The sequence below is a fragment of the Mizuhopecten yessoensis genome, unplaced genomic scaffold (assembly GCF_002113885.1).
Source record: "Mizuhopecten yessoensis strain PY_sf001 unplaced genomic scaffold, ASM211388v2 scaffold11173, whole genome shotgun sequence".
Classification (NCBI taxonomy): domain Eukaryota; kingdom Metazoa; phylum Mollusca; class Bivalvia; order Pectinida; family Pectinidae; genus Mizuhopecten; species Mizuhopecten yessoensis.
In genome coordinates this window covers 356,230-382,068 of record NW_018408916.1, presented here as the reverse complement: position 1 = coordinate 382,068, position 25,839 = coordinate 356,230, and the positions used below count along the sequence as shown (strand labels likewise).

At 38.3% G+C, this 25,839-nt stretch overlaps 1 protein-coding gene across 5 annotated transcripts in view; it reads right to left on the bottom strand.

Annotated features, from left to right (window-relative positions):
• Nucleotides 1-784: 784 nt before the first annotated feature.
• LOC110467450 (rab GTPase-activating protein 1-like) overlaps nucleotides 785-25,839 on the bottom strand; it is a 53,553-nt gene continuing 28,498 nt past the window's right edge. For 3 of the 5 annotated variants that reach the window (XM_021524622.1, XM_021524624.1, XM_021524623.1), the window contains 14 exons: nucleotides 24,872-25,040; nucleotides 15,667-15,914; nucleotides 15,393-15,506; nucleotides 14,806-14,880; nucleotides 13,953-14,078; nucleotides 13,475-13,660; nucleotides 13,004-13,132; nucleotides 12,390-12,482; nucleotides 11,781-11,891; nucleotides 10,808-10,828; nucleotides 8,992-9,096; nucleotides 6,721-6,804; nucleotides 6,283-6,354; nucleotides 785-5,795 (listed from right to left, as the gene is read on the bottom strand). In XM_021524622.1, the coding sequence (XP_021380297.1) occupies nucleotides 5,472-5,795; nucleotides 6,283-6,354; nucleotides 6,721-6,804; nucleotides 8,992-9,096; nucleotides 10,808-10,828; nucleotides 11,781-11,891; nucleotides 12,390-12,482; nucleotides 13,004-13,132; nucleotides 13,475-13,660; nucleotides 13,953-14,078; nucleotides 14,806-14,880; nucleotides 15,393-15,506; nucleotides 15,667-15,914; nucleotides 24,872-25,040 (1,857 nt within the window). In that variant the 3' untranslated portion in view covers nucleotides 785-5,471. The remainder of the gene's footprint in view (nucleotides 5,796-6,282; nucleotides 6,355-6,720; nucleotides 6,805-8,991; nucleotides 9,097-10,807; nucleotides 10,829-11,780; nucleotides 11,892-12,389; nucleotides 12,483-13,003; nucleotides 13,133-13,474; nucleotides 13,661-13,952; nucleotides 14,079-14,805; nucleotides 14,881-15,392; nucleotides 15,507-15,666; nucleotides 15,915-24,871; nucleotides 25,041-25,839) is intronic. The other 2 variants (XM_021524625.1, XM_021524626.1) reach the window with 1 other exon arrangement.

The following is a 25,839-nucleotide window of genomic DNA, read 5'->3' as shown; positions in this document are numbered from 1 at the left end:
TACAATTTGGTAGCCTCATCTACCAAGGATGATTCTGACCAAGTTTGAAAAAATTCCATCCACTGGTTCTTGAGAAGAAGTTGATAATGTAAAAAGTTTACGCATGACGCACGAAGGACGACAACGGACAGAAAGTGATTGGAATAGGTCACTTGAGCAAAGCTCAGGTGACCTAAAAATATATAAACAAAGTAACAAACACAATCTCTTAATTGCATTGATATTGCAAAAAATTTGTCTGGAAATCTAACAACTGATTTGGCAGTAAAATGAATGTTTTGGTGGCCATCTTGAAAAGGAATAAACCAACGAATCTTTTCCAACCATCTTCTCTGTCAATTAAATATTCATTCCATCCAAACTGGAAAAATAGCAAGGAGTTTTTACATGTTCACTGTAGCATACGATTCCTAATTTTGGTTGCATCATAAATGATCCTTCAATGCAATATTTGTTTTGGGGAAAAAACTCAATACTTTTTGAGAATTTCAATAATGTTTCTACAGAAAACGTTTTAACTTTCGTTGGTGTTTTTGTTGTGATAAGGTTTAGGCTTTAAGAAAATGAAATCGAATGAGGGGTCATTTTGGAAAACCACCCTTTGCGAAATAAATGAAGAGCAAAATTAAACAGTAAAGGTGGAATAGGTATGTTCATCATTCAGGTATCTGCCCAAAACTATTTTATATGTCATAAAAATCATGAAAAATATGTTAACGTAAGCAGTTGTCAAGAATAAATTAGTTTTTTTGTTTATTAGATAACAAAAGACTCAAAACCGGCATTCATGACTAGTGTTTTATTACTCATAGTAATGTACAGTGTTCCTCACAGGCGTAGAGACAGACAAACTGCAGTCGGGAGATAGCATTTGGATTTGACTTACATATAGCAGGAGAATGATACTACCTTTTCTACGGTAATAAACAAAATTAGAAAATCATCTTGGAGTCTACAAATACAGCAAAATTTTACGATCATGTATTAAAAATCCTAAACACAGGTGTCGGTTACCCAACACATTTTCAAATTTGAAAAAAAATTGTTTTCAATTACGATCACACTTCGAAATAAAATATTTCCCCCCGACAATATCATTAAAACCCATTTTTTTGTGTAGTTATTAATAATACTCTTTTTGTAATTTTTGGAATCACTTATATTTTGTTAAAACGCATGTATTTTATTCAGTAATAATAGTAGATTTTTCAAAACTCAACATCAATATTTTATTTTCTTATGACACTTTCCTAATACATGTACTGCAATTCGGAAAAAGTAAACCTGATATGCTCTCTTTTAAAGAAAGTAATTTCTATATATATTTCTGATGAAAACGTGAAAACGCATACGTGTACTGCGATTCAGAAAAGGAAAAAACTGAAATTTTCTCTTTTAAACATAACTGAATATAAGAAGCCAGTGCCTGTCAACAGCAACATTTAAGTTGGAAAGGATTTCTTATAAATAAAGTCTCTATATACAAATGAAGCAAGGTCGGACAGTACACTGAGAGTCAAATGAGAGAGTTGCTAAGGGAGCTACCATATATGGAGGCTTGCGTTACTATGACAAATTCAGAATTTAAAGTTCTCAACAAACTATTGCAGAAAAAATCTGCTGACCATGTGCAGAGAACTCTCAGCAAGTGAGACAACATGTAAGAAATCTTTAATAACGTTTTCATTTCTGAAAGGTACCCTGCATATGAAATTTTATCTTTAATAGTGCAGATCGTAAATAAATTTCTTTAAAGCTCTTCAAGATATCAACATGTGTTTGAGAACACATTTCTCAACTTGCAATTTCAACTTTTGAAGAACACATTTCTCAATGCGCAATTTTAATCTTTAAAGAATATCGTGAGTTTAAATGCCTCACATGATTTAAAAGTCATATACAATTTGTTCATACAGGTAAGTTATGTAAAAGTTAAATGAAACATTCGCTTTGTATCATGGATCAATTAAAAAAAATAACCAAAAATTCTCACTTTTAGACAAAGTGTTATATGGTGACCATTACAAAAAAGTCCATGAATTATTTTTTTTTGGATAAAATGCACATTTTCCACCCACACATACCAAAAAACAAACTTTTCTGTGGTATCTGACCAAAACTGTGAAAGGAGAGGCAGAGAAATCTGTGAGGAATTCGATTGTGAAACGTATACTAGGAATGCAGTGAGAGGAGAGGGCGGGGGGAGATTTGAAATCTTTTGACTTAATGATATTTTAATTGTACAACGATGAAAAAATCTTTGGAATTATTGAGATGATAAAAGTCATGAATGGCTGTGACAGTTAAAAGTGTCCAAGCTGATGGAATATGATTACAGTGCATAACTACATGACTTAGTACATCTCTATACAACAGTTTGCATTGTTCTTTCAAAAAATCTACAATCTTGTCACCAAAGACCTCTTTGTAATACAAGGACTGAAGTTTATTTCACTAATAAAATTCTCTGAAATTAGAAATACACAAGTGTATAATCTATGAAATAAAAAAAGTTTGCTTTAAAATACTTTAATAGTAGTTGATATAAAATCATCCGATGTAACAATATAAAAAAAAAATACTGTTTCAGGAAGGACTCTAAAAAAGAAGATGTTTTCTCTTTCAGATTTGATTACAAACATGATGAAGCTTAAAATTGGTCATCTCTAACGAAACATAAGAATACATTATTAATTTGTGCTTGGCACCAATGTAATGAAATACCAGACAAAGATCAGCCTGGGTCCTTCCTAAACCCATTCTCATGCTCAAGCTTGGTATCTCTGCTCCAACCAACTCTCTTGTAAATCGTGCCAGTCAAAAATTGAAGTCTACCAAAGCACTTGGACTTCATCAGCGGAACAAGGAAATGGGTTTCACCACAGAAGTTACGTTTGAGCACGAGAACAGTTTTATGAATATCAAAAGCTCTCTTAGCTTCAGCACTGGTTATTACAACTAGGTCTCTGTTCACAACGATTGTAGGACAACTAGCACTACTCCTCCATGTCATAAAAACGTAGATAAAATACAATATATCACAACAAATACATATATTCAATGGTTCTTTCAAGCATCACAACAACTACATCTACTTATATGTTCACGTCAAAACAATGTAAATTGCACATTTTAATATGCTGTTTCCAAGGTGCACATTTTTGCACTATACTGGAAAATAAATTAAATTTTCAATCAAATTGATGTTTCATACATTTATTCTAAGTACAGGGAATTTACAACAAATTAATGTTGGAAAAATCCTCATCCTCAATTCCTAGAATAAAATTTTTGATTGAAGGAACATCACTTTACTTTCACCCTTCGTCAAGTAAAAAACCACAGACTGTAATAATGAAAACTTCATCATATGAAATACCAGTAGTCAAAAATGTGCACAGATGAACAGCAAAGGTTTAACAGTATACTTAGTAGTAATATCAGATTTAAATACTTACTGAAATCAACAACAAGTTGGATTTATATATTAATGTTCTCTCAAAGAATAGTCTCGATCACACATCATACAACTTTCCACTCTTAAGTTTGAAATCTGTTCAACCATATCATGCATTGAAGAAAATTACACACTTACCAACTGCTTTCATTCTTTGGGCATAAAAGTGCCCCCATACCGAGTAGGAATGACTTATTGAAAAGCAGCAAGTGCTGCACTAACTTAAAACAATCTCCAATTGAGATGTGTGTCACAAACTTTAAACAATATCTGACCTTGACCTCTAGACAGGTACTTCATATATGGGACCATAATGGTATCCCCTTCAAAACCATGTCCCCAGACATATTTCCCCTCTAACAACTCGTGTCCAGTCGGCTTCCCTTTAAACACCATGTGATCAAACCGTTTCCCTCTAACAGCATGTGTACACATTGTTTCCCTCTAACAGCATGTGTACACATTGTTTCCCCTCTAACAGCATGTGTACACATTGTTTCCCCTAACAGCATGTGTACACATTGTTTCCCTCTAACAGCATGTGTACACATCGTTTCCCCCTAACAGCATGTGTACACATTGTTTCCCCCTAACAGCATTTGTACACATTGTTTCCCCCTAACAGCATGTGTACACATTGTTTCCCCTAACAGCATGTGTACACACTGTTTCCCCTCTATCACCTTTTGTCTAGACTGTTTCTCTCTAACATTACTTGTGTAAGACTGTTTCCCTCCAACACCATGTGACCAGACTATTTCCCAGACCATGAAACACCAGGAGTCCAGATATCCCTCAAACACAACGTATCCAGATTGTTATCTCCTCTAACACCTCAAGACTGTTTCTAACACCTTGTGACCGAATATCCCCTTCAACACCATGTGACCAGATATCCCCTCCAACATCACATGTCAAAACAGTTTCCCTCCAGTATCATGTACATGTATCTAGACTGTTTCGCTCCGACATCATGTACATGTATCTAGACTGTTTTGCTCGGACATCATGTAACCAGATGGATCCTTCTAACAATGCATGTCCATATTTGTAGCTCTAACACCATGTGACCAGACAGGTATCCATTTACCACCATGTGACCAGACAGGTATCCATTTACCACCATGTGACCAGACAGGTATCTATTTAACACCATGTGACCAGACAGGTATCTATTTAACACCATGTGACCAGATATCCCCTCAAACACCATGTGACCAGACAGGTATCCATTTAACACCATGTGACCAAATTTATAACTCCTCTAACAACAAGTGACCAGATTAGTATCCACAATAGCACCACATACATCAGGCATATCCCTCAACAGAAAATACCCATTACTGCAGGAAGCTAAGGCTGTACTGTACGACACATCCAAATATTGCTAAATTTTCAGACATTTTTCAAAAATTAGATTTTAAAAATTTGTTGCCAACAACTTGTTAAGCTTACCATGCTTTGAATAACTGGGTAAACAGAGCTTTTGGAGTAACACTCTATGACCCTATGAATGGGTACCAGAGAGAAAGCTTTGTCAGCAATACCAAGCCTTCTTCTTTACCAGTTATAAATGCAATGAGATTAGCTGAACTCTTACATACTTTTTTATGTAATTGTTTTGTACCATTTATACCAGTCTGAAGCATTGTGTTCGTGCTCTCGGCATATTCAATGTTAACCCGTGGAACTGTCATATATATTCAATGTTTTGAGTGATCGCTGAATGGCATTATAACTTGTCAGGAATAATGCAATAAAGCATAAAACACGCTCTTGGATACAAAGTATATGAAATTTCAAGCGTGATATTTTAAAAGTCTTTCTCCCATACACGGCGTTTTAAATATAAATCACAAATAAGTGTGTGTGTTTTTGCAAATGAACTTTTTGACTAGGGAGCGTGGTAAATTTCAGTGCCCTGCATAACAGGCTACTGCTCAATATATCCACACACAAGCATACCAGCACACACAACCTACTCTGAATACTCATTATCAATAGTTAACAGACATCACTCTTTCTGGTCCTTTTTAGTACTGCCGGGGTTCGTGGCTACTTTGATGGAATTAATGGTTTTCTGGAACCAAGTGTTCTTGGAGGCCTGTATTTCTGTGACAGCCGAGTTCAGCTGGTGGGTGAGGTCTTGGGTTTTACACTCAGACTCCACTAGAGCCAGTTTTGTCTGTGCCAGTTCAAGTTCAAGCTCACGTATCTGTCGGTGGAGATCTACAATCTTTGGGTTGACACTATCTGGGTCTAGTTTCGGTTCCGGGAGCTGAACTTTCCCATCAGAAGCAAACATTTTTGAACACTGATCACAACCTTTCACCTGAGACTGAAAACAGAATGGAAAGAGTATGTATGCAATATGTTGTCTTAAAGCGTGTTATGGAAATATAATTATGATAAATGAAATTGAGGAAGATATCCGACTAGATATCCACGCAATCAGTCCCCATCCTTTTTTTCTGACATAACATCCTAATATAACATAATAGTTTTGTTGGTCCTGTCCTTCAGTGAAAATCTTACTTTGTCAGTCCCCAAACCTTCAACTTTCTGTGTTGATCTCTTTTGTTTGCAATGTTCTCTGGAAGCAATGTTTATGAATTGAACTAATTAGAAATATAATGCCTTTTTCCTTAAAAACATCTTTCCAAACACTAATTCATGTCTTACATATAAAACCTTTTTCTATTTTTAAAACAATGTAGCTTGTGGTATTTAATTGATGTGCTGTGTTTCCTGCAATGAATTTCAATTGATCTAATCTAACAAAACAAAATTCAGCCTATGAGAACTGAGAAATGTCATCAACAAACCATTATCCGGCTTAGCTCTTCTCTGTTGGCTGTCTGTTGTTTCTCTAGTCGCTCACTCAGTTGGGAACAAATCTGTAGAATAGAACCATTCCACTTACAACATGTCACTTCATTTACCCTACAGTTGCTACAGCCACTCCACTGATGATGTGGTAACTAGATCTTTTACAAAACAAACTGGAACAAATCCACATAAAAAACAGTCAATTGAATCAATCCACTTTAAGATGATGTGGATATTGTAATTTCCAAATTAACTTTACACATTTCAGGGTATGTTAAAAAGATACAAACCATTTCAAAATGTTTAATTCAATATGTTTTTAGAGATGAAAAACTTGTTTTAGACAGAAAGGTACAAGAATACTATTTCGGTCACATTTGTCTAAGACAGCCATCAGCAGAAGTTAATTTGTCTATCTGCCACCTGAGACAAACCTGTTTGTAGTCGGCGATGATGGCAGAGTTTCTGCCATTCTCGGCCTCCACACGATCAAGTTCCCTACGGCACATCTCTTTAACCTACAGGAAAACAAGACCACAATGGTAACACATTCACATACATTACAAAGGAACAAATCATATAGATGTAAATAAGAACAAGATGAGGTCCTTGTAGAAATAATTATCATGCCACTGGCTAGAATTCCGTTATTCCCTCGAGTTTGGAATGCCACAATTTGATATAATTACTCCAATTTTTCTATCCTGTCTCTGGAGTGCTTTTATTTCTGGATTACGCTACATGCAAGACTGCAAGAGTTATGCCCCTTCCGCTACAGCTTAGCACTTGCATTTGTAAATACATTGTATAGCTTGCAATATGCCTAAAGAGGTGCAATTTACAGAAAGAAGCATGGGGGGAAATGGCCAGTGGTGTGATAATTATTATGGAATGTTTTATTCCACTTGATATGCCATTTATCAGGTTTGATAGGTTTTACTCTGGACATGACTTAGCATTGCCCCAGTTCTCACAAACCTGATCAATGTCACATCCCCATCTGTAAAACACTCCATTAAGTACTATTATTATTCCTCTACCCAATGGTGCCCGGTATAGCTGGCAGTTTGTAGACATTGTGTAGCCCTCCACCTTCATACTAACCTTCATCAGGATATCCTTGATTTCCGCAACCGCATTGTTCTGATTGGTTTAATTTGCAAAGATATAACAAGAGGTCCAATTGCCATGTATCGCTCACCTGAGATATTGCTTTCTTTGAAATTGCTTCATATTGTTTTATATACATGTATACCACACAAAAAAACTACCTGATACATGACAAAGACCATGAATTTTCAGGTAATATATAATCTTGTATACCAATCAGCACATTGATATCCTCAAAACTACCAGACGTAGGACACAGCACCATGGCTTGAGTTAAAGGTGTCAGGAAAAACCAGGTAGAGTACACTTATAACAGAAGGTAACCAGCGGTGCAATACTTCTTGAATCATCTCACGGATAGAAGGTTCTTGATACATGAACAAACCGACAGACATGTACATCAAAGTATGGATAGTTGGGAAATGTCTAGCCCTTCCATGATTCACTGGTAGAGAGGTAATAAGCTGTAGTTATATATAGATCACTTTACCACCACCAGAAGAATCTAGTCGACAGCATAACAACTTATAACAAATAAACACTTTACCAGTAAAAGAATTTTCGATGCAGTCAAGGACCTCAGAAGCTAGTTTGATGCAGGCAAACTGTGTTAATGGAACAATTCTCTGCGCCAGGAACACATTCGCTATAAGCACATAGAAGAGTTACAGTATAGTAAAGTGATTACAGATCAATATATTAAAGAGAATAAGCTGATAGAGGCTGAGAAGTTTGACCAAGCACATCCTTGATACTTGATACATCGTTGATACTCGATACATCGTTGATAATCGATACATCCTTGATACTCGATACATCGTTGATACTTGATACATCGTTGATACTTGATACATCGTTGATACTCGATACATCCTTGATACTTGATACATCGTTGATACTCGATACATCGTTGATACTTGATACATCGTTGATACTTGATACATCGTTGATACTTGATACATCGTTGATACTTCATACATCGTTGATACTCGATACATCCTTGATACTTGATACATCGTTGATACTCGATACATCCTTGATATCCTTGACACATCCTTGATACTTCAGGGGTTACATTCACTTATGCTTTAGATCTATGCACCCCTGGAATATGTCATAGCAAAATGAAAGGCTCAGTGCACAGTACCTTGTGGATTAGACCAAGATGCTGCGTTTGATTCTTTGATGAAAATCAAAAGAATTTGCGGTCGCCTAACAGTACCTTACATTGGCTGGTTTGAAATCTGTTGTTGCTCCTCTGTAATCTTGAAAGCACAGGTATTAGCCTAGCACTTGGTCAGTTTTTTTACCCGACACCAATCAAATAGCTAGCTGTGTGCCTTCAATTTTGCTATGACATATTCTTGGGTAGCAGAAAGCGAGAGTTATTGCAACCCCTGGAGTATCGGAGATGGACCAAGCAGGGTGTCACCTAATGGTTCAGCCAGAGTATTTTGTACAGAAATGAAACAGGAAACTTAACATAAGGATGAAACTTCTACCTATATATGTCCTGTGTAGCCTCATTCTACACACACAGCATTTTGTTGAGAACAATGTTAGACTTTAAGTATGACCTTTTCAGATCAACCAACCTGTGTGGCCTCGTGTTCCAGCCTCTGTTTCTCCTCCTGTGTGTCAGTCAGCAGCTTCTTTGTGACGGCCAGGTCTGTGGTCAGTTCCTCACACTGGTCCTGGTACTGAAACAGAAATACAGCCATCACTTTTATTACATGACCACTACACAGACTCTGGTTAAAACTGTACTACTTTACTTAAACAGAAACTCAGCCAATCTTTATTATTTCACCATAAAACGGACGTGACTGAACTGCATTCCTTTAAGACAGTATAGACATGGCCAAACTATACCACTTGATTGTTTTGTTAATGGCTCAATGGTCACAATGAGATTGTAGGACAAAATAACAGCAAAACAACATCTTACTGGTGATATTTTTGCATAAAGTTTATATATCGTATTTTATCTCTGAACACACATATAAAGATACAAATCAGAGACAAGAAAGCTTTGTTATTATTATAAACTTTAATGCATTACGGATGTATGCCTTACTACAACACATAATCTCCATACCAAAGAGTTCCATATTCATAAGCTGTTAAATATCTTGAATGATACAATGGATTATATCCCACTTGTTTCTCAACTTTTGCAATTGTAGAAGAAAATATCAAACTGATTTTCACAATTTCTACATTCATGGAAACAAGCAAGAAGCTTTTCATTAAACTGAACATAAACATCTTCTCTATTTACAACAACTCAACAGATTCTAGACTCGAGTCTGCTTCCTCGTACATATAATCTTTGTACTTTCCTAACAGAGGGATATTTTAAAATGCAACTTTCATCAGATTTAAAAACATTCTAGTATGCCAAACAAAGAGGCTAAGTTGAGCAATTGATGCAGCAAACAAAAGTTGGTAGCTATATATAGGTATACGTAGCGGCTAATATTTTACCAGGGCTACACAAGAATGAACAGTATTCAATGCAAGGAGACACAACATTCAAAGGCAGAGCATGTGTCGGAGCACCAGAGAGGGACTCGTCAGAAAGATCACGGAAACGAGGGTCAAGATGATGTAACAATATGACTCTACATCGGTTTCCCATGGCAAAAAGGTCAACACATCTAATCATGTTGAAATGTGTCAACAGTGACATAAAATATTTGATATTCAACAAAATACAGTCTTCTTGACAGCTTTATAACGGAGGAAAAGTAATAGACGAACACCTTTTTCTCATGTACAAGTCAAGTATAGTTGGTACTATAACTTCAGTTTATATAGAGTATCAAGACACTGCGATTAGTAAACATACTTAGTGAGTGAAGGAAGATAAGGACAAGAATCCTTCATGAGCGAAAACCTTACCCAGTATTACCTTAACATTTATGTGTGGTGCCACTGAACCCCATACTCTAACATATATACTTAGGTGTTACTGTGAATTTTACTTAACATTGGCAAACATCATAAGAACCAGAAAAAAGGCATGTCGTTTCCTGCGTGTTTTAGATGATACCTTGGTAGGTAGGTCCTGATCAAAAACTTCAGTATTATACAGTACATGTAGAAGGTTTTGTATTTAAGGTTTGCATGTATGCTTAATTATACATCATAGCCTGCATGTGTATTAGTAATACATATCAATATTGTTATCATACATGTCATCTCATCTTGTAAATATAAAACCTTGTATAATAGATGAGGAAAGACCAGGAATAAAAGAGATTTCAAACAAAAACATGAAAGAGAAAATTGAGGACAAACCCTGAATCCCTGAATTCAATAACAGATTTTTTATACATAGGTATAGAGCATTTTACAAAGATACAGCAGAAATCAGATCAGGAGAAGTTTTGGGAAATTGAAATGTACCCCAGTTGAATAATTCTTGATCTGAAAAGTAGAAGATTTCATTACATGAAATAATGTTGCACCAACACTTAAAAGATGAAAATGAGACAAGCCCTGCTTCTGATGGAATCTATTCAGTTAATTTATATTTTGGTCTTTTAATTAAATTGGTATATATATCCTACCGTATATTAGACACTCAACCTGTACCAGCCTAAAGACAGATATGGGGATTGCATATTGATATAAAACTATGATAGGATATGGGAAATGGCCTTTTAAACTCTGAGGAAATGAGACATGAACTTAACGCATTTGTCAAAATCTCTGTACTGAAAAGGAATGTAGAGACAACGCATATTAAATGGATAGGTAGTAGTAATTACGGTACAGTGAGAAGATCCTGGTCAAAAAGAGCTTCTGATGTAGGTAAGGGAATTAGAAACCTTATAATTACTGTTTATGGTATTAAATTAACTAAGGCCAAAAAAAATTGATTACTTGGTTCTCAGGCCCGCGCGCATTTCATTTTAGGGCACCGCATTGCCGATTTTATCGTGAAAGTAATAAAAAAAAATTGTGAATGCGCCAGCCGCCGTCTTTAAAACGATCCGGAAATATGGTCCGCATGTCGTTTTTACTCGTTAGTCACCCAAGTCCCGAAAACGTTTAAATAAAGATAAGGATTGATATACAGGCAAGCGTTAAAATGATTAAGGAATGGGGGGTTCGTGATTCTCGTCTGGAACATCGTGAGGGATTTTCGGAGGCTTGCTCTATGACGGGTCTCTACACAACTATAAAAAGACAAGGTAATGCCCACAATGAAAGTTTTACAAACTACACAATAAAAAAAAAATCGCCCTCGTCTCGTTTTTGCCATGTAAAATGAAAAAAAATAATAACGCCCTGCCGCATCTCTTTTGAATAAAATTGGCATGAGAACCAAATAATTAATTTGATTTGGCCTAATTAACGAAAAAAGACTACACACCTGATCCAGTTCACTCCGCAGGGCCAGCTTACTCTCCACAAGCTCATGTGCTAGGTCATCATTTTCCTGTTCCAGACGCATGTTTGCCTCCAACAGACGCTTGCTCTCACGCTGAAACAAAATTATTTTCATTATTTATACAGGGACATCTGTACATTTATTCACATATGAAGCTAATAACTTGTTTGACTTAGTAGAAGTATTAGCGAAATAGACTTAAAATGCAAAGTCTAATGAACACCTCCCTTCTTCATGTTGTCAGGGCATAAAAACCTTTATCATGAATCATAGGCCTTGCTTTGTTGTCAAATGACTTTATTGCTGTGTAGTTTTCAAAGAACTGCACTTTGGTTCTGCTGAACTCCACAGAACTAGGTAAATCACAAACGCCATAATTCCCCCCTCATTATGGTGCAGCGGCAAAATTATCTTTTATCGTGAATCATAATTAGCCATGCTTCCTTAACTAATTCACCCCTGAAATTTGATAATGAACTATTCCAGCCTTTGAATTGGAAGAGTTCACATGTGTCTTCAGGGGTGAATGAGTTAAGTGTTGAAGGGGCTGCACTTTGATACTGAACTCCCGAGAATCAGATCACTGATTACCTCAAACCTCTCCACAGGGTCCTCTTGTTGCATCTCTTGTTCTTTCATGGCCATGTACTCCTTCTCGTACTTCTTCAGCTTACGACTCGACACCTGCAGCACAAAATAACCCAGTCATGTAACTGTACAACTACATTGGCATAGCACTACATGAACCCTTCAACAAAACATTTAATCACACAAATTTCAGCACTGTATTTCAGCACTGTGCACATTTTATTTATTTGTATTATAACATGTCATTCGGATTGATATGTCTCGCCTGTATCCGCTTGGACTATCAATGCACATGTCAAGTTTGGTTGGTGTAGCACTTATAGTTTCAGAGAAACAAACTTAAATGCAAAAACATCATGTTTATGAATATGGAGATGCTGACAGTCAATGGACCATGCAAGGTAGGCTGCATCCAGCATTTGATGCATGGGTTGAGATGTACTACCTAAGATGCATCTATGGTCCAAGTTTGGTTTCGTGTAGCACTTATACTTTCAGTGAAACTAAGTTAAATGCAAAGACTTAATATTGACTGGATGGCGGCGACACAAAAATGAAATAAGCACTAGGGTAGGTATTTCATAGAACAAATAACTCTCTTGACTTTCAATACTTACCTTGATGCTGATGACCATTTGCATCAAATCCTTAGCTGATTCTTCAGTACGATATTTCTTAGGCAGATGGACACGGAAATATTTCAATATCCCTTCAAAATCTAGGGCTAACAGATCTTTTCTGGAATTCTGTAATAACAACGAAAACCCATACAATCAGGATGAAAAAGCCTTAATTCTGAAAATTATAATATTTCAACAGGTAATTAACAAACTACTGAAATTTGCAATAAACCTGGTCTATGATATAATTGAATATTTGTATCAAACAAGGTTTCCATTTCATTAAAATCTTTCCATACGTACACTTGACATTCACAGATCAATCAAATCCTCTGTAGTGATATTCTGATGAGGAATGAGTTGAAAACTAATTCAAGATTATTGGTTGCCTGGAAACACATCCCTTGCTGTCAAAGTAGAAGCGTTTCATACAAACACGTTGTTGTTTTTGGAATTTCTTTCCATTACCTTCAGTAATGCTAATGCCACATTGAACATCATTTCCCTTCCCTCACAGAGGTACAGGTCGAGGATGTGGAACACCATGTAGAGAGGGAACTTGGCTGTGAACAGGGTGAGGAACCACTGCGACGCGAACATGTGGGTCTCCAGGTTCATCTCCATGAAGTGGTCGTGGAGGTCTGCAAGCTGATCCTGTAAACACAATCAAACTTAACGAAATCCTTTCTGACAGCATCCAACACTCTCCAATATTATTGAAAGCTTCTATATCTTTTTACACATAATGTGGTGACTTCACCAACAATTTATGACCATAAGATATTTAACATGTTATATCTATATGCTCTCTAAAAGTTGCTCAATACACTTGCACTTATTATTTTCTTTTGAATCAGCTGTTGCTTTATTTTCACAACTTGATAAAAGGTTGTTTGAGCTTTACAGGTTGAGATATAAAATTATTGGTGAAAAGCGGAATATTTACCTCCATAAGACGATCAAGCTGATAAAATTTGAGATGAAGCTCCTCAAATCCTTGTTTGAAGAAATCCCTGAGTCCATACTCAAAGCAAGTCTTCACCAAAACCGCAAATGCTTGTTCTTCTGGCATCTGAATTAAAAAAAGAAAATATCACAATTATATTGACAGATAGGTTAGACCCGATACAATACATATCCCCATTGAAAACTTTGTTTTGTCATAACTGTTCAAAATATGTAATTACATAGACAATAAATACAATGATTTGACCTTTGACCCTTTGATATTAGGTACACACATGAGAGTGGTTGTCGATACCAGTGGATCTGCTGCTTTTTACACCTTCAAGGTTTCATCAAAATCACTTCAGTCTAAACCATGGACAAGCACCAGAGTATGAGTTAACCTTTGACACCCTACTACTGTAGCCTGACTTTGGGCTTTGACAGCAGAGTGGTTAATGACAAACTATTCTGTCAAGTCCCATCCAAAAAGTTCTCTAGTAAAATATTGAATAGTTATGGCCCCACACAAACATTATAAAGACATGACCTCTTGTTATGAACTTAATCTTATACTATTGTGAACCTTCAGCATATTGTGCCGAGTTATGTTTTATATTGCTGTAAATAAATACTGATGTTTAATTTACTGATTACATTTAGGGTTCTTTATATTAATTTCTTATCCATCCCCTACAGAAAGATTGGAAACCTCAATATTCTACCTTGACCTTCAATGTAGTCTTCAGTTACGGAGTGTGTGTTTTTTCTTATAATTATTAAAAAAAAAAAATGCAAATTGCTGAAATTCACACAATCTGTCTGACAATTTTATCCTCTTTTACAATACTTACATGGAGGAGAAGTGAGGCAGCCAAGAAAGACAACCCTTGTACGTATCCAATTTCTTCATCGTACACAGAGTATGCCTGCAATTTTCAAAGAAGAATATAAAACAATATGCTGCAGCATATTAAGGTTTATATCGTGAATTCTATAACAATATTACTAGTCACAGACCTAACAATCTTGAATCTGCAAATTCAATGTGCAAGAAATCACACCTCACAACTTCTTATTTTACACAGGCAATTTAAATTTGAACAACTCCATTATATAACAATGCAATGCAACTTATTTTTTTGTACTTTTTATATGAAGTCTAATGTATCTGACTTTTGTGACAATACTCAGGTGCAAAGTAATTATAAATGGCTATAAGAACATGACTAAATGTCTCCTCATCCCAACTTACTCTATATCACTGAATACCCACAAATCTGCTTGACACATCATTTTTTACAAGATTTTGTGAAGCTTGAGTAAAACCTCCATATACCGTCTCTAATTTCCTTTACTAATCTTTCTTACCACTAAAATATCTCAAAGTCCACATTTATATGTTTTCAGTGTTTTGTCAAATATCCAGGCTTTACAGTACCTTGCTGATCCTATAGAGGGAATCTTGGCCCAGTCCGCCGGTCTCCTTGAAGAAATCGTGGGCTGGAAATGTGCGGTTGATGTCTCTCTGTATCACAGATTCGTTGGGGGACTCCTTAATACAAGAACAAAACCACGCATCACACAAAGAATACAAAGAACCAGCTTGTCATTTACATACAATAGAGAACTATACAGACAATTCTTTTTCTATAGACTGACAAATTCTTCTCTGTGTTAAGGCATTGGGTAATTATATATGACATATAAGTTACCTTAGTGATGAGGACCCTATATGCCTCAAGGAGTTCCGAGTTGTCGTGACAGCCAGCCAGGAGCTGCCAGACTTCCCCGCGAAGGGCCTCTGGGATGCCTTTCCTCACCAGGTGGTGTACCTGCTTGGGGCGTTGGGCGAGGTTCTGGTGCCACTTGGTGAGTGTCTCGTGCCAGGCGTCCAGTAGGTTCTCATCGGTCACCTCCTTACTGACCACACCGGAGCCACTGAGTAACGGTTCATCACCATCTGTTTACATAGGATTAATGTTTACAATGTTGGCTAGTTCTCAATGCACATGCGATACATTACAATTTAATGTTTTACATTTAATTTTTATGAGGAAATATTTGTTGCTGTTTTCACTTAAGCTTCCCTAATACCTCTTTTGCTTTCCAAAATAATTTCCTGCATAAACGTTGATGAACTCCTGTTCAATAAACATTGCTGAAAATCTTCATACTTAATTTCAGTGATTTATATTTTCTTGATTCAAGTTAGTTATAACCTATCTTGTCTTACCTCACATTGCATATACTGTATCAAATTAATAAACAACTCCAGGGATGCACAATTTCATATTTAGGGTATCAGCTTGCAGGAAGATTTAAAAACAGTCTACTAAGTCCACCTTATTTTCATAGTAAATATCAAATATTTTCTCTAGCCCTGACAAAAAAGTTCTGTTTTTGCTTTGGGCGTCTGGCTAGTGGAAACAAGGCAAAGAATTGCAAGGCAATCCATAGTCCCCCACTGGTTACTGGCAATCCATAACTTCTTGGACAGAAGGAAGGAGTGCAAACCTATAGTGGAAACAAGGCAAAGAATTGCAAGGCAATCCATAGTCCCCCACTGGTAATGATTTCTATATCTAACAAACAGAACACTTATGTCAGGAGGTACCTACTGTTCAAAGCATAGGTCACAGTGAGGTCATAGTGACCTACTTCTTGCACTCTGCCATCCCAAGGTGTCTTTGTACACCAAATCTGGTTATTCAAGCTGAAATAGTATAGAAGATATACCCCGGAAAAACTTCTTGGACAGAAGGAAGGAGTGCAAACCTATAGTGGAAACAAGGCTAGTGGATAAAATCTGGTTACTCCAGGTGAAATAGTAAAGACGATATGCCCCAGACAAACTTTTCAAAAGTGAAGGTCAAAGGTCAAGTCATAGGTCACAGTGACCTAATTCTTGCACTCTGCCATCCCAAGGTGTCTTTGTACACCAAATCTGGTTATTCAAGCTGAAATAGTATAGAAGATATGCCCCGGAAAAACTTCTTGGACAGAAGGAAGGAGTGCAAACCTATAGTGGAAACAAGGCTAGTGGATAAAATCTGGTTACTCCAGGTGAAATAGTAAAGACGATATGCCCCAGACAAACTTTTCAAAAGTGAAGGTCAAAGGTCAAGTCATAGGTCACAGTGACCTAATTCTTGCACTCTGCCATCCCAAGGTGTCTTTGTACACCAAATCTGGTTATTCAAGCTGAAATAGTATAGAAGATATGCCCCGGAAAAACTTCTTGGACAGAAGGAAGGAGTGCAAACCTATAGTGGAAACAAGGCTAGTGGATAAAATCTGGTTACTCCAGGTGAAATAGTAAAGACGATATGCCCCAGACAAACTTTTCAAAAGTGAAGGTCAAAGGTCAAGTCATAGGTCACAGTGACCTAATTCTTGCACTCTGCCATCCCAAGGTGTCTTTGTACACCAAATCTGGTTATTCAAGCTGAAATAGTATAGAAGATATGCCCCGGAAAAACTTCTTGGACAGAAGGAAGGAGTGCAAACCTATAGTGGAAACAAGGCTAGTGGATAAAATCTGGTTACTCCAGGTGAAATAGTAAAGACGATATGCCCCAGACAAACTTTTCAAAAGTGAAGGTCAAAGGTCAAGTCATAGGTCACAGTGACCTAATTCTTGCACTCTGCCATCCCAAGGTGTCTTTGTACACCAAATCTGGTTATTCAAGCTGAAATAGTATAGAAGATATGCCCCGGAAAAACTTCTTGGACAGAAGGAAGGAGTGCAAACCTATAGTGGAAACAAGGCTAGTGGATAAAATCTGGTTACTCCAGGTGAAATAGTAAAGACGATATGCCCCAGACAAACTTTTCAAAAGTGAAGGTCAAAGGTCAAGTCATAGGTCACAGTGACCTAATTCTTGCACTCTGCCATCCCAAGGTGTCTTTGTACACCAAATCTGGTTATTCAAGCTGAAATAGTATAGAAGATATGCCCCGGAAAAACTTCTTGGACAGAAGGAAGGAGTGCAAACCTATAGTGGAAACAAGGCTAGTGGATAAAATCTGGTTACTCCAGGTGAAATAGTAAAGACGATATGCCCCAGACAAACTTTTCAAAAGTGAAGGTCAAAGGTCAAGTCATAGGTCACAGTGACCTAATTCTTGCACTCTGCCATCCCAAGGTGTCTTTGTACACCAAATCTGGTTATTCAAGCTGAAATAGTATAGAAGATATGCCCCGGAAAAACTTCTTGGACAGAAGGAAGGAGTGCAAACCTATAGTGGAAACAAGGCTAGTGGATAAAATCTGGTTACTCCAGGTGAAATAGTAAAGACGATATGCCCCAGACAAACTTTTCAAAAGTGAAGGTCAAAGGTCAAGTCATAGGTCACAGTGACCTAATTCTTGCACTCTGCCATCCCAAGGTGTCTTTGTACACCAAATCTGGTTATTCAAGCTGAAATAGTATAGAAGATATGCCCCGGAAAAACTTCTTGGACAGAAGGAAGGAGTGCAAACCTATAGTGGAAACAAGGCTAGTGGATAAAATCTGGTTACTCCAGGTGAAATAGTAAAGACGATATGCCCCAGACAAACTTTTCAAAAGTGAAGGTCAAAGGTCAAGTCATAGGTCACAGTGACCTAATTCTTGCACTCTGCCATCCCAAGGTGTCTTTGTACACCAAATCTGGTTATTCAAGCTGAAATAGTATAGAAGATATGCCCCGGAAAAACTTCTTGGACAGAAGGAAGGAGTGCAAACCTATAGTGGAAACAAGGCTAGTGGATAAAATCTGGTTACTCCAGGTGAAATAGTAAAGACGATATGCCCCAGACAAACTTTTCAAAAGTGAAGGTCAAAGGTCAAGTCATAGGTCACAGTGACCTAATTCTTGCACTCTGCCATCCCAAGGTGTCTTTGTACACCAAATCTGGTTATTCAAGCTGAAATAGTATAGAAGATATGCCCCGGAAAAACTTCTTGGACAGAAGGAAGGAGTGCAAACCTATAGTGGAAACAAGGCTAGTGGATAAAATCTGGTTACTCCAGGTGAAATAGTAAAGACGATATGCCCCAGACAAACTTTTCAAAAGTGAAGGTCAAAGGTCAAGTCATAGGTCACAGTGACCTAATTCTTGCACTCTGCCATCCCAAGGTGTCTTTGTACACCAAATCTGGTTATTCAAGCTGAAATAGTATAGAAGATATGCCCCGGAAAAACTTCTTGGACAGAAGGAAGGAGTGCAAACCTATAGTGGAAACAAGGCTAGTGGATAAAATCTGGTTACTCCAGGTGAAATAGTAAAGACGATATGCCCCAGACAAACTTTTCAAAAGTGAAGGTCAAAGGTCAAGTCATAGGTCACAGTGACCTAATTCTTGCACTCTGCCATCCCAAGGTGTCTTTGTACACCAAATCTGGTTATTCAAGCTGAAATAGTATAGAAGATATGCCCCGGAAAAACTTCTTGGACAGAAGGAAGGAGTGCAAACCTATAGTGGAAACAAGGCTAGTGGATAAAATCTGGTTACTCCAGGTGAAATAGTAAAGACGATATGCCCCAGACAAACTTTTCAAAAGTGAAGGTCAAAGGTCAAGTCATAGGTCACAGTGACCTAATTCTTGCACTCTGCCATCCCAAGGTGTCTTTGTACACCAAATCTGGTTATTCAAGCTGAAATAGTATAGAAGATATGCCCCGGAAAAACTTCTTGGACAGAAGGAAGGAGTGCAAACCTATAGTGGAAACAAGGCTAGTGGATAAAATCTGGTTACTCCAGGTGAAATAGTAAAGACGATATGCCCCAGACAAACTTTTCAAAAGTGAAGGTCAAAGGTCAAGTCATAGGTCACAGTGACCTAATTCTTGCACTCTGCCATCCCAAGGTGTCTTTGTACACCAAATCTGGTTATTCAAGCTGAAATAGTATAGAAGATATGCCCCGGAAAAACTTCTTGGACAGAAGGAAGGAGTGCAAACCTATAGTGGAAACAAGGCTAGTGGATAAAATCTGGTTACTCCAGGTGAAATAGTAAAGACGATATGCCCCAGACAAACTTTTCAAAAGTGAAGGTCAAAGGTCAAGTCATAGGTCACAGTGACCTAATTCTTGCACTCTGCCATCCCAAGGTGTCTTTGTACACCAAATCTGGTTATTCAAGCTGAAATAGTATAGAAGATATGCCCCGGAAAAACTTCTTGGACAGAAGGAAGGAGTGCAAACCTATAGTGGAAACAAGGCTAGTGGATAAAATCTGGTTACTCCAGGTGAAATAGTAAAGACGATATGCCCCAGACAAACTTTTCAAAAGTGAAGGTCAAAGGTCAAGTCATAGGTCACAGTGACCTAATTCTTGCACTCTGCCATCCCAAGGTGTCTTTGTACACCAAATCTGGTTATTCAAGCTGAAATAGTATAGAAGATATGCCCCGGAAAAACTTCTTGGACAGAAGGAAGGAGTGCAAACCTATAGTGGAAACAAGGCTAGTGGATAAAATCTGGTTACTCCAGGTGAAATAGTAAAGACGATATGCCCCAGACAAACTTTTCAAAAGTGAAGGTCAAAGGTCAAGTCATAGGTCACAGTGACCTAATTCTTGCACTCTGCCATCCCAAGGTGTCTTTGTACACCAAATCTGGTTATTCAAGCTGAAATAGTATAGAAGATATGCCCCGGAAAAACTTCTTGGACAGAAGGAAGGAGTGCAAACCTATAGTGGAAACAAGGCTAGTGGATAAAATCTGGTTACTCCAGGTGAAATAGTAAAGACGATATGCCCCAGACAAACTTTTCAAAAGTGAAGGTCAAAGGTCAAGTCATAGGTCACAGTGACCTAATTCTTGCACTCTGCCATCCCAAGGTGTCTTTGTACACCAAATCTGGTTATTCAAGCTGAAATAGTATAGAAGATATGCCCCGGAAAAACTTCTTGGACAGAAGGAAGGAGTGCAAACCTATAGTGGAAACAAGGCTAGTGGATAAAATCTGGTTACTCCAGGTGAAATAGTAAAGACGATATGCCCCAGACAAACTTTTCAAAAGTGAAGGTCAAAGGTCAAGTCATAGGTCACAGTGACCTAATTCTTGCACTCTGCCATCCCAAGGTGTCTTTGTACACCAAATCTGGTTATTCAAGCTGAAATAGTATAGAAGATATGCCCCGGAAAAACTTCTTGGACAGAAGGAAGGAGTGCAAACCTATAGTGGAAACAAGGCTAGTGGATAAAATCTGGTTACTCCAGGTGAAATAGTAAAGACGATATGCCCCAGACAAACTTTTCAAAAGTGAAGGTCAAAGGTCAAGTCATAGGTCACAGTGACCTAATTCTTGCACTCTGCCATCCCAAGGTGTCTTTGTACACCAAATCTGGTTATTCAAGCTGAAATAGTATAGAAGATATGCCCCGGAAAAACTTCTTGGACAGAAGGAAGGAGTGCAAACCTATAGTGGAAACAAGGCTAGTGGATAAAATCTGGTTACTCCAGGTGAAATAGTAAAGACGATATGCCCCAGACAAACTTTTCAAAAGTGAAGGTCAAAGGTCAAGTCATAGGTCACAGTGACCTAATTCTTGCACTCTGCCATCCCAAGGTGTCTTTGTACACCAAATCTGGTTATTCAAGCTGAAATAGTATAGAAGATATGCCCCGGAAAAACTTCTTGGACAGAAGGAAGGAGTGCAAACCTATAGTGGAAACAAGGCTAGTGGATAAAATCTGGTTACTCCAGGTGAAATAGTAAAGACGATATGCCCCAGACAAACTTTTCAAAAGTGAAGGTCAAAGGTCAAGTCATAGGTCACAGTGACCTAATTCTTGCACTCTGCCATCCCAAGGTGTCTTTGTACACCAAATCTGGTTATTCAAGCTGAAATAGTATAGAAGATATGCCCCGGAAAAACTTCTTGGACAGAAGGAAGGAGTGCAAACCTATAGTGGAAACAAGGCTAGTGGATAAAATCTGGTTACTCCAGGTGAAATAGTAAAGACGATATGCCCCAGACAAACTTTTCAAAAGTGAAGGTCAAAGGTCAAGTCATAGGTCACAGTGACCTAATTCTTGCACTCTGCCATCCCAAGGTGTCTTTGTACACCAAATCTGGTTATTCAAGCTGAAATAGTATAGAAGATATGCCCCGGAAAAACTTCTTGGACAGAAGGAAGGAGTGCAAACCTATAGTGGAAACAAGGCTAGTGGATAAAATCTGGTTACTCCAGGTGAAATAGTAAAGACGATATGCCCCAGACAAACTTTTCAAAAGTGAAGGTCAAAGGTCAAGTCATAGGTCACAGTGACCTAATTCTTGCACTCTGCCATCCCAAGGTGTCTTTGTACACCAAATCTGGTTATTCAAGCTGAAATAGTATAGAAGATATGCCCCGGAAAAACTTCTTGGACAGAAGGAAGGAGTGCAAACCTATAGTGGAAACAAGGCTAGTGGATAAAATCTGGTTACTCCAGGTGAAATAGTAAAGACGATATGCCCCAGACAAACTTTTCAAAAGTGAAGGTCAAAGGTCAAGTCATAGGTCACAGTGACCTAATTCTTGCACTCTGCCATCCCAAGGTGTCTTTGTACACCAAATCTGGTTATTCAAGCTGAAATAGTATAGAAGATATGCCCCGGAAAAACTTCTTGGACAGAAGGAAGGAGTGCAAACCTATAGTGGAAACAAGGCTAGTGGATAAAATCTGGTTACTCCAGGTGAAATAGTAAAGACGATATGCCCCAGACAAACTTTTCAAAAGTGAAGGTCAAAGGTCAAGTCATAGGTCACAGTGACCTAATTCTTGCACTCTGCCATCCCAAGGTGTCTTTGTACACCAAATCTGGTTATTCAAGCTGAAATAGTATAGAAGATATGCCCCGGAAAAACTTCTTGGACAGAAGGAAGGAGTGCAAACCTATAGTGGAAACAAGGCTAGTGGATAAAATCTGGTTACTCCAGGTGAAATAGTAAAGACGATATGCCCCAGACAAACTTTTCAAAAGTGAAGGTCAAAGGTCAAGTCATAGGTCACAGTGACCTAATTCTTGCACTCTGCCATCCCAAGGTGTCTTTGTACACCAAATCTGGTTATTCAAGCTGAAATAGTATAGAAGATATGCCCCGGAAAAACTTCTTGGACAGAAGGAAGGAGTGCAAACCTATAGTGGAAACAAGGCTAGTGGATAAAATCTGGTTACTCCAGGTGAAATAGTAAAGACGATATGCCCCAGACAAACTTTTCAAAAGTGAAGGTCAAAGGTCAAGTCATAGGTCACAGTGACCTAATTCTTGCACTCTGCCATCCCAAGGTGTCTTTGTACACCAAATCTGGTTATTCAAGCTGAAATAGTATAGAAGATATGCCCCGGAAAAACTTCTTGGACAGAAGGAAGGAGTGCAAACCTATAGTGGAAACAAGGCTAGTGGATAAAATCTGGTTACTCCAGGTGAAATAGTAAAGACGATATGCCCCAGACAAACTTTTCAAAAGTGAAGGTCAAAGGTCAAGTCATAGGTCACAGTGACCTAATTCTTGCACTCTGCCATCCCAAGGTGTCTTTGTACACCAAATCTGGTTATTCAAGCTGAAATAGTATAGAAGATATGCCCCGGAAAAACTTCTTGGACAGAAGGAAGGAGTGCAAACCTATAGTGGAAACAAGGCTAGTGGATAAAATCTGGTTACTCCAGGTGAAATAGTAAAGACGATATGCCCCAGACAAACTTTTCAAAAGTGAAGGTCAAAGGTCAAGTCATAGGTCACAGTGACCTAATTCTTGCACTCTGCCATCCCAAGGTGTCTTTGTACACCAAATCTGGTTATTCAAGCTGAAATAGTATAGAAGATATGCCCCGGAAAAACTTCTTGGACAGAAGGAAGGAGTGCAAACCTATAGTGGAAACAAGGCTAGTGGATAAAATCTGGTTACTCCAGGTGAAATAGTAAAGACGATATGCCCCAGACAAACTTTTCAAAAGTGAAGGTCAAAGGTCAAGTCATAGGTCACAGTGACCTAATTCTTGCACTCTGCCATCCCAAGGTGTCTTTGTACACCAAATCTGGTTATTCAAGCTGAAATAGTATAGAAGATATGCCCCGGAAAAACTTCTTGGACAGAAGGAAGGAGTGCAAACCTATAGTGGAAACAAGGCTAGTGGATAAAATCTGGTTACTCCAGGTGAAATAGTAAAGACGATATGCCCCAGACAAACTTTTCAAAAGTGAAGGTCAAAGGTCAAGTCATAGGTCACAGTGACCTAATTCTTGCACTCTGCCATCCCAAGGTGTCTTTGTACACCAAATCTGGTTATTCAAGCTGAAATAGTATAGAAGATATGCCCCGGAAAAACTTCTTGGACAGAAGGAAGGAGTGCAAACCTATAGTGGAAACAAGGCTAGTGGATAAAATCTGGTTACTCCAGGTGAAATAGTAAAGACGATATGCCCCAGACAAACTTTTCAAAAGTGAAGGTCAAAGGTCAAGTCATAGGTCACAGTGACCTAATTCTTGCACTCTGCCATCCCAAGGTGTCTTTGTACACCAAATCTGGTTATTCAAGCTGAAATAGTATAGAAGATATGCCCCGGAAAAACTTCTTGGACAGAAGGAAGGAGTGCAAACCTATAGTGGAAACAAGGCTAGTGGATAAAATCTGGTTACTCCAGGTGAAATAGTAAAGACGATATGCCCCAGACAAACTTTTCAAAAGTGAAGGTCAAAGGTCAAGTCATAGGTCACAGTGACCTAATTCTTGCACTCTGCCATCCCAAGGTGTCTTTGTACACCAAATCTGGTTATTCAAGCTGAAATAGTATAGAAGATATGCCCCGGAAAAACTTCTTGGACAGAAGGAAGGAGTGCAAACCTATAGGTCCCCCCTCCCCCCCCCCGGAAAACGGTGGGGGACTAATTAAACTTAACTTGGCTATACTTAGGATAACTTGTGACTGGGTACCTGATTCTTCGTCTGGCTCCTGCGGCGTCTGGATGTCGTCGGGTATTTGTCGTGAGGTGTTCAGACCCTGGAGACTCATGCCTGCCTTCTTACGGTCTATCTCTGTCTGGCTCTGTACCCCAACCACATCCAACATCTGGATATCTGCATCTGGACTCTCCAACTCAGACTGCAACAGAAAACAGAATTGATTGTGCAATATTTGGTTACTAAAGGTCAAGATTGTTCTTTCTCTACGCCTTGGAGTAGACAAGATTAAATTATGTGATACAGCAATGTCATGCGGTTACATAAACAACAGAAAAACAAGAGGGCCCAGAGGGCCTGTATCGCTCACCTGAATGTTTTTAAAATAATTGGTATGAAGTGAAGATATAACACTCAATGGTAGGTGCTGTAAGTACATATGAAATTTCAGAAAGATCATCGAATACTTGAGAAATAGCAAGAACAAACTTCAAACAGAGCCCCACCCCTATGCCCCTAGAGGGGTCATACCCACTGTTTATACAAAAAGTCCCCTTGGCCCAAGGATGCTCCAGACTAAATAAGGATAAAATCCCTTAATCCCGATGGTCGAAGAAGGATTTTAAAGGTTTTACCTCTATTTCTCCTATTGGGCCCCGCGCCCTTCTGCTGCCCCCTGGGAGACCACAACCACTGCTTATACAAAATTGAGTCCCTTTGGCCCAAGGATGCTCCAGATTAAATTAGGATAAAATCCCTTAATCCCTTTGGTAGATTAGAGGATTTTAAAGGTTTTACCTATAATTCCCCTATTGGGCCCCACCTCTCTGCTTCCAGGGGGGTTAGACACACCGTTTAAACAAAACTGGTTCCCCTTCACCCAAGGATGCTTCATACCAAATTTGGACAAAATCCTGTCATACGTACAGAAGAAGGTTTTTGAAGAATTTGCTATGTTTTCTCTAATGGGCCCTGCCAATCTGCCCCCCCCGGGGGGGGGG